This window comes from Pezoporus flaviventris, unplaced genomic scaffold (assembly GCF_033815535.1).
Source record: "Pezoporus flaviventris isolate CSIRO_AGI_PZ_B2104156 unplaced genomic scaffold, CSIRO_AGI_Pfla_v1 ptg000129l, whole genome shotgun sequence".
In the NCBI taxonomy this organism is placed as follows: domain Eukaryota; kingdom Metazoa; phylum Chordata; class Aves; order Psittaciformes; family Psittacidae; genus Pezoporus; species Pezoporus flaviventris.
Window position 1 is genome coordinate 2800304 of NW_026892677.1, and position 14225 is coordinate 2814528.

Here is a 14225-nt window from a genome sequence, read left to right on the forward strand (position 1 = left end):
ACCGTGTTATATATGTTTATTACATAAACATTTATGCATGAAATGTATAATTTTTGAAGCAATGACATCAAAAATATCATTAAAGTCCAATTTAATTGGAAAAAAAACCCACACAAAACCACACCATATAAAAGACCAGAAATAAAATAGATTGATTTCAAATGTGATTACTGCTTTAAAGTTTGGAATCAAGAAATCATACTAGTAGACTTGCAGTATGATAACACTGTATTACAGAGTGGGCAAGGTTGGATGGGGCTTGGAGCAAGCTGCTCTACTGGAAGGGGTCCCTGCCCATGGCAGGGGTGGAGCTGGAGGAGCTTTAAGGTCCCTTCCGACACAAACCAGTCCACGATTCTATGATTGTCATTTCAGATTCATAAAACCTCAATCTCCCAATGTCTTTCCAGTGCAAACCAGGCAAATTTCAGGAATACAGCTCAACAGGTTTATTTGGCAGCACAATTAAACCAGACTGCTTTCTAAAGGTTGATTAAAAAACCTCTGGATGCAGATGCATGGGTTCAATATAACATGGAAAAATGACATCTGATTAATGGAAATAAAAGCGTGTGGAATCTCTGTTACTTTACCCTGATGACAGATTATTAATTTATGCTTAAGATTCCACCCACACCAGATGGGGTCCTGAGTGCCTAATTTACCTAAATTCGTGTCATTTGGCTTCTGCCTTAATAGTAAGCAATGCATGTTCTGTCTGATATCCTATTGTCACTGCCTTTTGTCTTTGTATAGGTCAATTTGGGCAGAAAATAAGAATATATTCTTCCTTCAGTCCAGAATAGATTTTTATCAGTATTGCTCCTTTTATGTATCCACTGCTTCATTGAAATGAATCCCTATTCAAGGCATTTTATTCCTCCCGGTCAAAAAAAAAACAGGTCAAACAAAGTAAGGAATTATTGGTAAAAATATGTGGAATTTAATGAAGAATTATAACTCTTTTTTAGAAAATAATCTATTGACAGTAAATAGCACCTCCTTATCCCCCCCAAAAAGCCAAGAGCTACATAGTGTTTTCCCAATATAAAGAATGTAAGAGAGGTCATAAAAGAGACAGCTGTTAAGACGGGAATTTGAACAGAGAAGGAACATTTATCGCTCTTTCCCATAACCCATCAGATACAGATGTGATATAGATGTAGGAATGATTATTTTCAGGAGAAAAAGTGAGAACAGGCCAGAAAATCCTTTCAGGGTGTAAAGACCCTTGCAGGAAGCAGGAAGGAGAGCTGGAACCTACCGAGGTCAGGCTCTAGCTGTGTCTCCAGATCCACGATCTGAAAAGCCATGGTTTGGCAGGACAGCCATAAATCCTCTGCCGACGATCCCTCCCGGCCTTTGCCAGGCTGGATTTGTTGTAACTATGGCAACACCTTTTCTCCAGACCAAAGTTCAATGGTTTTACATTTTTATGACCACTGCTGCTCGATTAAAGTTCACCGGGGTAGCTCCGTGCCAGCACAGAGAGCAGAGCACTGATAGCGAGGAAGAGGAAGCAACCTCATGCTAAGGAGGACTAAAGAGAGTAAAACACCCTGATCTGGTGGGAAAGCTCTGCCAAAATGCCATCCAGGACAAAAACAGCCATGTTTGGCTCTGCTTTTTTCACCTGCCTTTGCTCCTTCGTGGTGATTTGTGTTGTGTTGGCGAGCCAGCACTGGATGAGTAGCGAGGTTCGCTTTTTGGGCACCAACTCCAGCACCACCGTAAGCCTCACCTATGGACTTTTTAGTGGTACCTGTGCACAGTCTGTCGATGCAGGACTTCAGCTTTCATCGAAGACGTTCAAAGGTGAGTGGTGGTGTGCCTGGAAATGGATGGTGGCTTCTTGCTCATGCAGGTGGCAGATGTAGAAACCACAGCTCATTCTTGTGTGGATCTGTAGCTATAATGCTTTAAGTGAGAGCAAGAGTAGCTGTGTCTGATGGGCATTCAAGTGGTATAAAACAAGGCCCCTGAAAACAAAGAAATGCTGCTGCATTCTTGCCAATAGCAATTCTTCAGACTACCTGTGATCTCGAAACAAGGGAAAAAGACAGAATAAGAGCTGCATATAAAATTGACTGGAATTTTCAGAAGCTGTCAGTGATGAAGAGGAAAGCAACACTCACCGGGTTATTAAAGGATTACAAATGTACTTCACCTTCCATTGCTTTTTAAGATTTCACTATGTATGTTAAATTGTTTGATTTAAAGCACTTTGCCACCTACTATCAAATTAGCATCATTTTTATAGAAGGTTCTATGAGGTTGCTGAGGGAAAAGAACGTGTAAAACAATAATTTACAGAGATGGAGTGCTCATACATGTGCTGGGCCTACGCGTTAATCACAATATTCCTTCAAGAGCATCTCATTCCAGTTTTAAGCGACATTATCAAACTTAACCATTTGGTTAGTATTTTCAAAAGGTATGCTTGCTCCTGTCTCTTTTTCTTAGGTTAGACTGGATTACAACAGAGCTTGTCATCTTTTATAAGGCCTTTCTTCCCCCATTCAATGTGTGGCATTCAGTCCTTGTTACCATGACTGAGACGAGATTTGGAAACAAGGTTATTAGAACATTTCAGCAACCGTCCAGTAGATTCAAATGAAACTCTACCTTATGTTGATGGGCAACAGACCTTACTTTTTGTGCATCTTCGGTTCTTGGTGTTGATCCTCAATGGTAGAATTGTTATAGAAGAAAATGAATAAAAATGGTCAAATAATTAAGGAGGATGGAAGAATGGAGAGATAAGTGAAGAGAGATATAGGAGTATTATACGGGAATAAAACAAAGTTAAAAATAATGGGAAGAGCAGAAAGGGCTTTACCTAGAAAGTGCCCCATCCCTGGCAGTGTTCAAGGCCAGGTTGGACACAGGGGCTTGGAGCAAGCTGCTCTAGTGGAAGGTGTCCCTGCCCATGGCAGGGGTTGGAGCTGGATGAGCTTTAAGGTCCCTTCCAACACAGACCAGGCTGGGATTCTGTGATGAAAGTTAAGATGAGCATGAAAAATCTGGTACAAGAAGCAAAGCCTATCAAAAAGTGAAACAGAAAGAAGAAATTACTCATACCTAGTACAAATCACAGACTCAGTACTGGTTTCACTCAGTTCAGCAAAGATTTACTTACCTCTGTGCACAAGTAGCCCTACTGATGTGAAGACAAGCAGTCACAAAGCCCAAAGGCAGATAAGCCCGAAAGCTGTTGCAAGGGTCAAGGATTTATCTTCCTGCCTGACCAAGTGCAAAGTAATAACGCTGATACCCACATGTGAAAGTGCAAAAAGCCATTCAGAAGAAGCCTAATGAAAGTTTAGAAGAGCAGGTCAAACAGTTTCAAAACATGACATGTACTTTAAGAAATGTTCTTTTCTTGTAGGCTGCTGCAAGATGTCCCACCACAGAGAAGCCCCCAAGGTAGAGCACAGCAGATCTATGGATGGTTCCTATCTCCAAGCTCTTTCCCAACTCAGTTTAGTACAGAAAGCGTATGTGTACAAACAGGAACCCACGTTCGCACAGTAGCAAAGCTGTACCATGCAAGCCAGTTCCAATCCTAACAGTTATGTTGTTATGAAAAACATGAGCACATCAGCGTTGATAGCAAAACATACAGCATGTATTAAGTTCATTATAGAACAAATGCAAAATCACAGGTCAAACCAGTTTATTTGCAATCAGATCGGAATAATCAAAGTCATTTTTAGAAAGGTCAATATGCATCTATAAAAATAGTTTATATAAGGTTATATCTCCCCATGGCAGTTGGCTCAAGCCCCAGATCTTGCACCGTGTGGGCAGACTTGAGTTGGTTTTAACAGGACTCCTGTGAAACCAGGAGAGCTGATTGCAGGGCAAGAATGGAGTGTGGCAGGTATCTGGGGCATGTGCCTTCCCTTTGCTTGCACAGCAGCTAGGATAGCTCAAACCCAGGGCGTGGGAGCTACCATCAGGTAGATTTTAATTGCAATTAATGACAAGCAGTCACAGACCACTTACATCAGGAAAGGATTTCAGGTTTATGTACGATCTATGTGCATCTTATAGAATCACAGAATGGTTTGCATTGGAAGGGACCTTAAAGCTCATCCAGCTCCAACCCCTGTCACAGGCAGGGACACCTTCCACTAGAGCAGCTTGCTCCAAGCCCCTGTGTCCAACCTGGCCTTGAACACTGCCAGGGATGGGGCAGCCACAGCTTCTATGGTCAACCCAAATCTTGGTGGTGATCGTCGTGGTTTTTCCCCCACTAAATTTAGGCTTTTGTGCTTATCATTTATAAAACATGATCTCAGTTCTCACATATCCATTTAGGGATGAACACAACAAGTCAGCTTCAGGAGTCACTGGTTGCTTTGAACAGCTGCTAAATAAAAGTCATGCTTTATGAATAATCTAAATATGGATTTGCCCACATCCCTCACTAGTTGAGTTGGGCATATATCCAAGGTGAAATGAACTGATTTAACATTAATTCTTAGGCTTATACAATGCATGATTGCCACATATTAAGTATGATTCTGTACATTCTTGAAATAGGAAAAATACTTCATAGCACTGCATACATACTAGTTTTTAAACTCAAATAATCACGACCTCCTAAGAGAGTGGAAGTTTTTCCTTTCGTGATATCCTTAAGTAACTGGATTGCCTATGCTGTGGAGAAACGAAGTGCTGTGCTTTCTCTTCTCCAACATTTCAGACACCAATAAGAAGAGCTAAAAGCATCCTTTTAAATCACAGCACGATCCGTCGCTCAGCAAATATGCCTTGGCTTTGGGTCCGTGCTGTGCACCCTGAGGGTGTTGCTCAAATGGCTTTGTCGTATTTGGGAGTGAGAATAGGAGAATGGGAATCATGAAAGAGTAAATAAAACATGATGGCTTGGGGATATAGATTACGTGTTAGCAATAGCCCTGGTTAGCTTTTATTAGTGGCCATACAAAAGGAGATTATCAACACATAGTCTTTACAAAGACCATAGCTTATTCTTTTGGAAATCACAACATTAAAGGACATATCTGAGTGTAAAGATGAAAGAAAAACAAAGGAACAAGGCTTCTGCAAGTGTACAGTCATGAGATGCCTACTCAGGGTAGCCTCCTAACAGACTGCCATGAATGATCATAATAGAGCAATAAATCAAAGCGACTGCTTCAGAAGCTCTGGGGATAAGCAGAATGAGCTGGCAGAATGTAAAAGTTGTTAAATAACCTAAATCCTTAGAGTCTTCATTAGCTGCTTTAGTGATTTATCTTAGAAAGGACCCACCTATGAATGTCATAGTCTGTAAAAGAGCCTAAGCTTTGCTTGTTTACAAGTCAAACACGCAAACATTGTGAGCAAGCTGCAGGAGGAGGCACACCCAGACAGCGCTGTAACATCAGCATTCATCCACGTGTTGGCAACCAGCGAGACCAACAACACTCGAGGAAGTCCTTGAAATTTGCTATAGCAGAGAGGAATCTGTTCATTTAGCTTTTAAAATACATGAAAAATGCTTGGAAATCGCTGGGACTTCATTATTGTTGTCATTGGTTTCCAGATATGCTGTGGAAGCTCCTGGAAAGCAGAAAGCTGAGCTCTACTTTGGGCGGTTTTGTTTGGTTGTGGGAGGTTTGGCTTTGTTTCTAAATGAACAATTCATTGTGTATCATAAGTGATTGTAGACCTCCTAAAAGGTGCCAGAGCAGCACTGCTTAGAATACGCTTCCAGGCTGGCAACTGGACATCAATCACAATCAGTTCAGTAAAAGTCTGCAAAATTCTATCCATCCATCCAAGAGCTAAAGATGAAAAGACAATAAACAATAAGGAAGAATCGGAAAATTAAGGGGAGACCTTGGCAAAGGCAAAACCTTCTGCTTTCATTGTGGAATTAGGTTGTTTTATAGCGATGCAGAGGTTATCCAGCTGTGGGCTACTACGAATCCCATTCAATAGATCAGCTACCGTGGAATCCTTCAGTTTGCACAGACTCCTTTGTTTAGGAAAACAGCATTTCTGTTAAACCTTTACTCTTGTGCTGTTGCAGGTGTGCTTACAGCCAGTCTGCCCGAATAACCTCCCCTGAACTGCAGATCATGGTCAGAGATAGACAAGCTCAATCAGGGGGTGCAGTAGGTACAGCCAGGCAATTGTGGAGATGTTCTGAGTGAACAGAGTAAGTGAGGATGCCAGAGGGAAATTACACAAACCTGTCTGATTCAGCTCTAGATTTATTTCTTGAGCTAGGCAATGCCCAAGCAGTAAAGCTGCTTCAGTATAAGTGCATGCTGCAACGAGCATCGTTCTCCCTTCCATTTAATTGAGTGATGTCTCCTGAATGCCTGTTTTTCCTATTCTCCTAGGACAATGGCTTAAATTTACAACTGATTTCCATAACACATCCTTACCTGCCATTTTCCTCAAACAAAAATCAACTTCTACCAGCAATATTATACAAATGAGAGAGAAGCTCTCCATTTATTTCCAATAGCTCCTTTTGTTATTATTTTCTTTTTATGGGGCTTTCACTATTTTTCTTGCCATGATTTCTCCAGTTTATGCTCTAACTGAATACTTTGAAGTAATGGCTTTGTAATAAAAGCTACAGAGAAAAGAAGTTTTCCTATGGATGGCTGTCTATCACAACACCCATTTGAATAGAGCTTGAAAACGTTGTCACACTTGTTACAGGGTAAGGCAGCCACAGGCACGTTATAGCTGCCTTTTCAAGCTTTAAATTAAAAGGAGAATAATATATTTCAAAGCAGCTGTACTGCAATTACAATTCGAGTATATTGCACTCACTTAGCAGCATCATATCAAATACCTACAAGGATTTAGGCAAAAACAATAAACTGATTACAGTCCTGTAGGGATTGACTATGTGCCTATATATATATATATATATATACACACATAGCCATCCACACCTATAGCTACAGAAACTACAGCATGCAATAATCTATGTGTATTAACTGTAGTTAGCTAAAGGAGAGGTGTCAGGATGCTCAGCTCCTGGACACGTGGCCTCAGCCTTGAGAGTTGGAACCCAAGGGCAGGGCTGAGCCCACATACACCCAATGCCAAGCCCAGGGCCACCAGCCCCTTGGGACCCACAGTGCTCTGTGCACCCAGTCCTCCCAGTGAAAACAAAGCAGGAGCTGCTCCTCGCTTTCAAAAGAATGAAGCAAATACCGCCTGCACCTATTCTTTTTCTGCAGGACGTGGAGACACACATATCTAATCAGGATACAAACATCAGCTCCACCATGCCTCATCTGTCCATAAAGCACAGAATCCTGGAATGGTTTGGGTTGGAAGGGACCTGAAAGCTCATCCAGTTCCAATGTCCTGTCATAGGCAGGGACACCTTCCATTAGGCCAAGTTGCTCCAAGCCCCATCCAACCTGGCTTTGACCATGCTTAGTTACATTTGTCCTACAAATTCAGGCGAAAGGCTTTACTGGACTTTTAGAAGCTGTCCCCCTTGTCAGGTTTATTCCAAATGAGGGGGACTGCTGCTATGTTAGAAGGAAATAATCTGCAGTTGGAGCCAAGTTTTAGAAAGGCACCTGTACAAGTTACCAGGCATCTCAGGAGCTATGGGCAGAGGAATACCTGGTTTTCTGACCTGATTTAAGTGTAAGATTTCTGTCTGGCCACGTCAAGAGGAAAGATTCACAGGAGTATTACAGAATAGGAGTTTCCTACCCAACCAGTGCTCAGGAAGTTTGTGCGTGCCTGCAAGATGTTCAGCCATGCACTTATTTCATCCTAATGTACCTTCATCCCATTATGGATTTGGGTTCAAGTGCTATGCCCAAACCTACTGTTCCTTCTACATCCCGATCTCTACAGATCAGCTGCTATTAGCTTTTAATTACAGCCATGTCAGTAAGCCATCAGTTCTTCTGAGCCCACCAGACTGTGCTGGAAGGCAGATTATCAATGCTAATCCATTGTATTTCAGTTGCAGATAACCTGAGCAGCACCAGTGCAAAAAGCATGATCACAGCTATTATTGTGATCCTGGTCCTCAGTTTACTGAGTTCCCTCCTGAGCTCTGGATTTACCTGCACTAACGCTGTCAGTAATCCCTACCAGACGTTTCTGGGACCTATTGGAGTCTATACCTGGAATTCCTTATGTGGTGAGTAACGCATCCCATGGTGACCACTTTCTGCCCACCATATGGATGAATATTGAACAGTTATCAGTTTCAAGATTATTAAATACAGGGGGGTTGTAACTTGATGATTTTAAGGTCCTTTCCAACCCTAACTATTCTATCATTCTATGTATGAAAGGAAGCACTTGGAAAAGTATTTAGTTTAGGTGGGTTTGGTTTTAACTGCCTCTGCTGGGATACCTGGAAACTGTCTTTGAAGTACCAGTAAAACAGTATTATTTACTTGAAGTGACACCATCAATCAGTAGAAATCAGGGTTCACCAGCAGCAAAAATGGAAATGAAAAAGCCCCAAACAGATACAGCATCATTTAATGAAGGATGCACGTTGAGAAGAATAACACGACAAATACATAATGAAACTGTAAAAAGAAAAGTATGCACTAGATGAGATTACACTGCAGTCTGTAACTTCTTTAAGACTTTACGTCATTATTTTATGGTATTTGTAGCATGTTTGTTACTGGGTTACCTACATATCAAATCGAGCCTCTAAGGTCTAATCCACAGGGTGGACTTTAGCTTTGTTTCTGACACGTGTTGAGTCAAACACATCCGCAGCAGCATTAACACAGGGATTTGGTAGTTAGGAGGACTGAGTCATAGTAAAGTTTCTTTCCTTCTCTAATATAGCACTTTCACAGATCAAAATCAGCTTTAACACTCCCTAAGCAGAGAAAATAAAAGGTAGAGACACAGAGCTATTGGAGATGTGAACCCTGTCAAATGGCTCCCTGGAGGTGTAACCCCTCATTCACCCAGGAATGCTCCCAGTTTGCCTTCCTACCCTCTTCACCTTGCTATGGTAATGACTCCAGCTCTCACACTCAATTTGAATCAAATCAAGCAGATTTTGTGTTCCTCTTATAATAGGTTCACACTAGGAAACTTTCTTTGGAGACGTCTGATTACAGAGTACTTCAGTGTGAATATCCTACCCTTCAAAAGCTGGTCAGGTCTGAAGATGCTTCACTGGTGGAGCTGGAGCTTGCTCTCCTTGGAGCACCATCCTGTGCTTCGGCCACACTCTGTGAGCTGCCTTTGCCAAAACCACACCTTGGTGAAAGGGAATCATACAAATAAATGTAGTCTTCATGACAGCAAGTGCAAGTGGGGGTGTGAAACCCAGCCCTTTCTCTCCAACCATGGCTAACACGGCATTCAAAGGTAGATGCTGGAACAGCTGTGGATGCCTTGAACACAGTGAAAATGGTGTGAAAAAGCCCAAGTTTAACAATCAGTCAACTTTTGACACAAGCAGATGAGCAAGTTGCTCGTTTGCCAAGCCCAGCACCCATTACACAGCCTGAATCTGCAAGCTTTGACCTGAAATGAAAGGAGCATGGGCACGCCAAAGTAAATATTAGTGAGAAAGTAAACCCCCAAATGCGTTGACTGAGGACTGTGGCTACTTTTTACTGCCCTGTAAGTGCTATGACCTGGAAGCCTATTTTGCCCTGGGCCCGTCTTTATAAGAATTCATGCATCATTTGATGTGTGAGTGTATCTTGAAGGTTCCTAATTCTCCTGCCAGATGGCATGAAAGTCCAGTGTCCTCCTGAATAAAAACCCTGAACCTGTTTCAGCATGAACATGTGCAGGAGAGTGAACCTGGAGGGGAAGGAATACACATCTTCTCACCAATGGTCAGAGATTATGCCTGCACTATGAAAGTAGATATTGAAAAGCATTATTTAGCTAAACATCAAAGTAACCAAACTTTTATCATCATCATATATTTCTATGGCCACGCAGGATATTCAGAAGCCTATAGGAAGTAGATCCAGGACACAGAATCCCAGACTGTTTTGTGCTGGAAAGGACCTTAAAGTTTATCCAGTTCCAACCCCCTGCCACGGGCAGGGACGCCTTCCACTAGAGCAGTTGCATCTCATTTTGGCTCCTCACAGTGTCACTGAATAAATTGGGTTGGAAATAACATGAGGTCTTTAAGTTTAAGCTCTTGAGCCAAGCTGGGCCATCCCTGCATGCAGACTAGGCTGCTCAGGGTTTATCCAGTTGTGATAATACGCACTCCACGGATTTGGGCTTGTATCAAATAGGCATTCTGGAAATCACCCAAGGGGTGAATACATTGTACTCCTCAGCATTAAATTCAGTGCAAAACAATTGCATTGAATGGCCTTATCTAAGAACAGTCAATAAGAACCCATTCATTTTAGCAGAAATTATAGTTGCCAGTGTGAAAACGCCCAGTAGCTAATATTATGTGGGACAAATGTTCTTTTAATGCCCTCCTATTTTACTAATGGAAAACTCTAGATTAATCTTTTCCTACTCCAGGTATTCTAACCAATTCAAGTAGACTGTTTACAAGTAGCTACATAAGTATTACTACAGCTTCACCTCTAACATTTGTATTTATATTTTCTAGGAATCTTCACACTTATGGCCATGATACTTTTCCCTGTGAGCATAGAAGAAAGCATCTTGTCTGTCAAATTGGCCCAAGGATGCTTTGCTTTTCTGCAGACACATGTGGGATCGGAGCATACATATGGATATTCATATTGGATGATGCTGCTCATCATTTTTCTGAACATTGCTTCTATCATCATCATATATTTCTATGACCATGCGAGATATTCTAAGAAAAAAGAACAGGAAAGACCCATTGAAAATGCACCAAAAGATGTCATTCTCTTTTAGGGATACCACTGAAAAGAGTGTCAAGGAAAATGACTGTTTAACAGAGACAATTGTGGCTGATCATTTCCATTCAAATTGAATCATGTGTATACTTCGATTAACAAAACAGCTTACTGTGTCTTCAGTGCAATTTGATTTTATCCTTATGCTGGGTATTAGTGTCATACTAATATGTTTCCATTGGTAAACATGCTGCCTACACACCTCTGAGTAGATATGGACCAGAGGGCACAATGCCAGCGCTGTCCCATAGGAATGGACCTCGAGCACCTCATGGCTCTGCTCTTCCCCAGAGGGACCAATGGAAGGGTTTCTCCTCTCCGTACCACTGCTACCACCTTCCCAAGAGGACTGCTGCCTTCTTGCCCATGCAGTGCAGAAGGGTGGGTTCCCACTTCTGCCTTCTGGATCTTTCTGGACCAGATCTGTAGTGGCTGACCTGGGTCTCTGCAGGGATGCACCAACATCCCCACGCCATGAATTTGCTTCTGCTTTGCCCTTGGTGTTTGAATGGGAAGGACAGAGACATTGTTTGGGTTGTGCAGGCAATTTAGGGGCAGAATTACCAGGAACACTGGGGGTGGTGAGACGTGGTCACCAGGGTATTGGTGCTCCATTTTGTCCTGCAACTACCCTTAGGAATCTTCTCCTGCTGGTCCCTATGGCACTGCCCTGGTGTCTGCAGGCAGGATTGCAGGCTCCTGCTCATGGGTAGGAGTGTGAGCACTTGAACAAAGTCAGCTATGGTCTGCCACCTCCACATCAAACCTCCCAGCAGTGGCAGCACAGACCCTGTCCCATGCTTCCTTTGCTTGGTGCTTTCACCCAAGGCTGGGATAGCAAAAGGAGGTGCCATAGCCTACAGAAGACAGCACAGGAGCCCTGTAGCTGCAAGTTATTGAGAAACGTCAGCAAAACCCTGTTTCCAGCTGTTGACAGCAAAAGGCAAAGCTGCACCTTGAGCAAGGCTGGCCATCTGCTTCCCATCTACTACACCAGACTGTCATTTTGCCCCAAGAGAAAAGGCAAATGTTGGGCTTTATTAGTGATGATTTATGACCAGTAACATCCCTGTGCCCAGATTAGTTAGTACCATAGCATCCCAGACTGGTTTGTGTTGGAAGGGACCTTAAAACTCCTCCAGCTCCAACCCCTGCCATGGGCAGGGACCCCTTCCACTAGAGCAGCTTGCTCCAAGCCCCTGTGTCCAACCTGGCCTTGAACACTGCCAGGGATGGGGCAGCCACAGTTTCTCTGGGCACCCTGTGCCAGCGCCTCAGCACCCTCCCAGGGAAGAGCTTCTGCCTAAGAGCTCACCTCAGTCTCCCCTCTGGCAGGTTAAAGCCATTCCCCTTGGCCTGTCCCTACATCCCTTGTCCCAAGCCCCTCTCCAGGTTTCCTGCAGCCCCTTTAGGCACTGGAGCTGCTCTCAGGTCTCCCCTTCAGGAGCCTTCTCTTCTCCAGGCTGACCCAGCCCAGCTCTCTCAGCCTGGCTCCAGAACAGAGCTGCTCCAGCCCTTGCAGCAGCTCCATGGCCTCCTCTATATTTAATATACCTCCTCTCCTAGTATTTAATATGGACACAAAGACACACAGCTGTAGAAGCGCACAGAAGTGGGGAGCTCCCTGTTTCCCCAAAGAAATGTCAGCAGACAAATATGACCTTGGGGCAGATGCCGCTGTGAAAAGTCACGCTCACTGTACATGCCCCAGGAGAAATGCACTGGTCCAAAAGGTGTCCAGCACCTCCTGCTCCTTTGCTCCTCACCCCTGCAGCATGGGAAGTGTGTTTTTCAACTGTCATTTTCCTGTACAATGTGATTTTCAAGGTAGTACCTGATGGCTCCCCTTTGATGCAAGAGATGCTCACAGAGCAAAAAAAGAAAGCATTTCTGAAGAGGAGATGAGCAGATAAAGAGGTGACTTCTCACTATTTATGTCCAAAAATAAAGTTTCTGGATTAAAGTGCCCAATACTTTCTGCTGCTGTGCTCTTTCCAAGGAATCAAGGAATCAAAGCTTTTCCACCCTACGTAAGCATTTAACTAAAAGTACAATGAGGGATGGAGAAAAAGCAACAAAAAAGGGTTTCTAAGACCTGAGGGGTGGCACAGAGGTCAAGAAGAGAAGAGAAGCTATCTGCTTTCCACTGCTGACAAGAGCTATGCTTAGAACTGCTTGTCAGTGCCGCGAGCGTTGCAGTTGATCCATGGTGCTCTGCGCACCTGCCAGCTAAGCTGGTGGAAAGCCAAACCTTCACCAGCTTTGCTTTGCCTGCAAACGTTTTCACACCGTTTCAGCATGTATTTGTCAGTGCTGTACTCGGCCAGCATCCATCACAACACAGCTACACTGCCATCAGGCCCTTGCTCGCGGACAAATGAAGTCGTGGCAACAGAGTAATACCAAGGAGCAAGGGGTCCTGCTTTGGGAAGTGGTGGCTTATCATGGCTTGGGGATTTCTAGTGCACTAATTGCCATGGAAAAGCTGGATGAAAAACCCATTGCCACTTTAATGTGCCCGTTTGAACCGCATGGCTTAGTCAAAAATCAGTTTGGAAGTCTCAAGAGATCTTATGGCTGCCAGCTGATCAAGCTGAAGATGTCGCTGCTCACTGCAGCGGGTTGGAACTAGATGACTTCTGAAGGTCCCTTCCAACCCAAACTATTCTATGACACATATGGCTGCAGAGTGGCAGAGACTCGTGTCACTGGACAGTCACTGCAGTGTGTGAGCTTACCTACCTTGATGCAAACCATAGACAAAAATCACTGCAATGCTAAACCCCCCCCAGATTTAAATAGTCAAGTTGTAGGTGACTACTGCTACCTTGATATTCTTAGTCTCAATGTTCTATTTCAAATTAAAGACAAGACTCTCCTTTTCAAGCTCAAAATGACCTTCTCTGCCCTATGCTACACCCTTTCTGCTTCGTGCAGTGGTGTCCGCCTGGGAGATGCTGCTGATGGAGTTGAGCAGGCAGCAATGAGGCTGAGGAAGGCAGCAGGTTCCCATGGTACCAAGTACACAGTGTCCCAAGGAATGGCCACATATCCCTGCATGGATGAACTCAGCCTAGCTCAACAGGGCTGCATGGGGAAGAGCAGCCAGGAGAGGCGAGTGGGGCAATGCAAGGAGGAGAAGTGGATGCAAAAGATTGCCATAAACTTTTCTCCCTATATTTCCCCATAAAATGCCACCGCAGCCATGTAAAGTGCTAGTAAAGTGATGTGTGCCACAGGGATTGTTATAGCCTAAAATGAGGCCAAAAAAAAGTCAGTTCTCAGGTAACTGCCTGGATTTGGAAGCACCTCCTTTTTAATTCAATTACAATACACAAGATTCTGGAATTACCCAATACAAGACCTCTG

General features: G+C 43.5%; 1 protein-coding gene across 1 annotated transcript; it reads left to right on the plus strand.

The window, feature by feature from the left end:
• Positions 1-1542: 1542 nt before the first annotated feature.
• On the plus strand, positions 1543-10929 carry CLRN3 (clarin 3). Its single transcript, XM_061478699.1, has 3 exons — positions 1543-1815; positions 7967-8146; positions 10580-10929. Exons 1-3 carry the CDS (start codon positions 1587-1589, stop codon positions 10852-10854), a joined length of 684 nt encoding a protein of 227 aa, XP_061334683.1. The 5' UTR covers positions 1543-1586; the 3' UTR covers positions 10855-10929.
• The last annotated feature ends 3296 nt before the right edge of the window (positions 10930-14225 follow it).

Coding starts and splice junctions, on each gene's coding strand:
- CLRN3 (XM_061478699.1), top strand. CDS start 1,587: ATGCCATCCAGGACAAAAACAGCCATGTTTGGCTCTGCTTTTTTCACC. Junction 1,816..7,966: donor TTCATCGAAGACGTTCAAAG/GTGAGTGGTGGT, acceptor ATTGTATTTCAG/TTGCAGATAACCTGAGCAGC. Junction 8,147..10,579: donor TACCTGGAATTCCTTATGTG/GTGAGTAACGCA, acceptor TATATTTTCTAG/GAATCTTCACACTTATGGCC.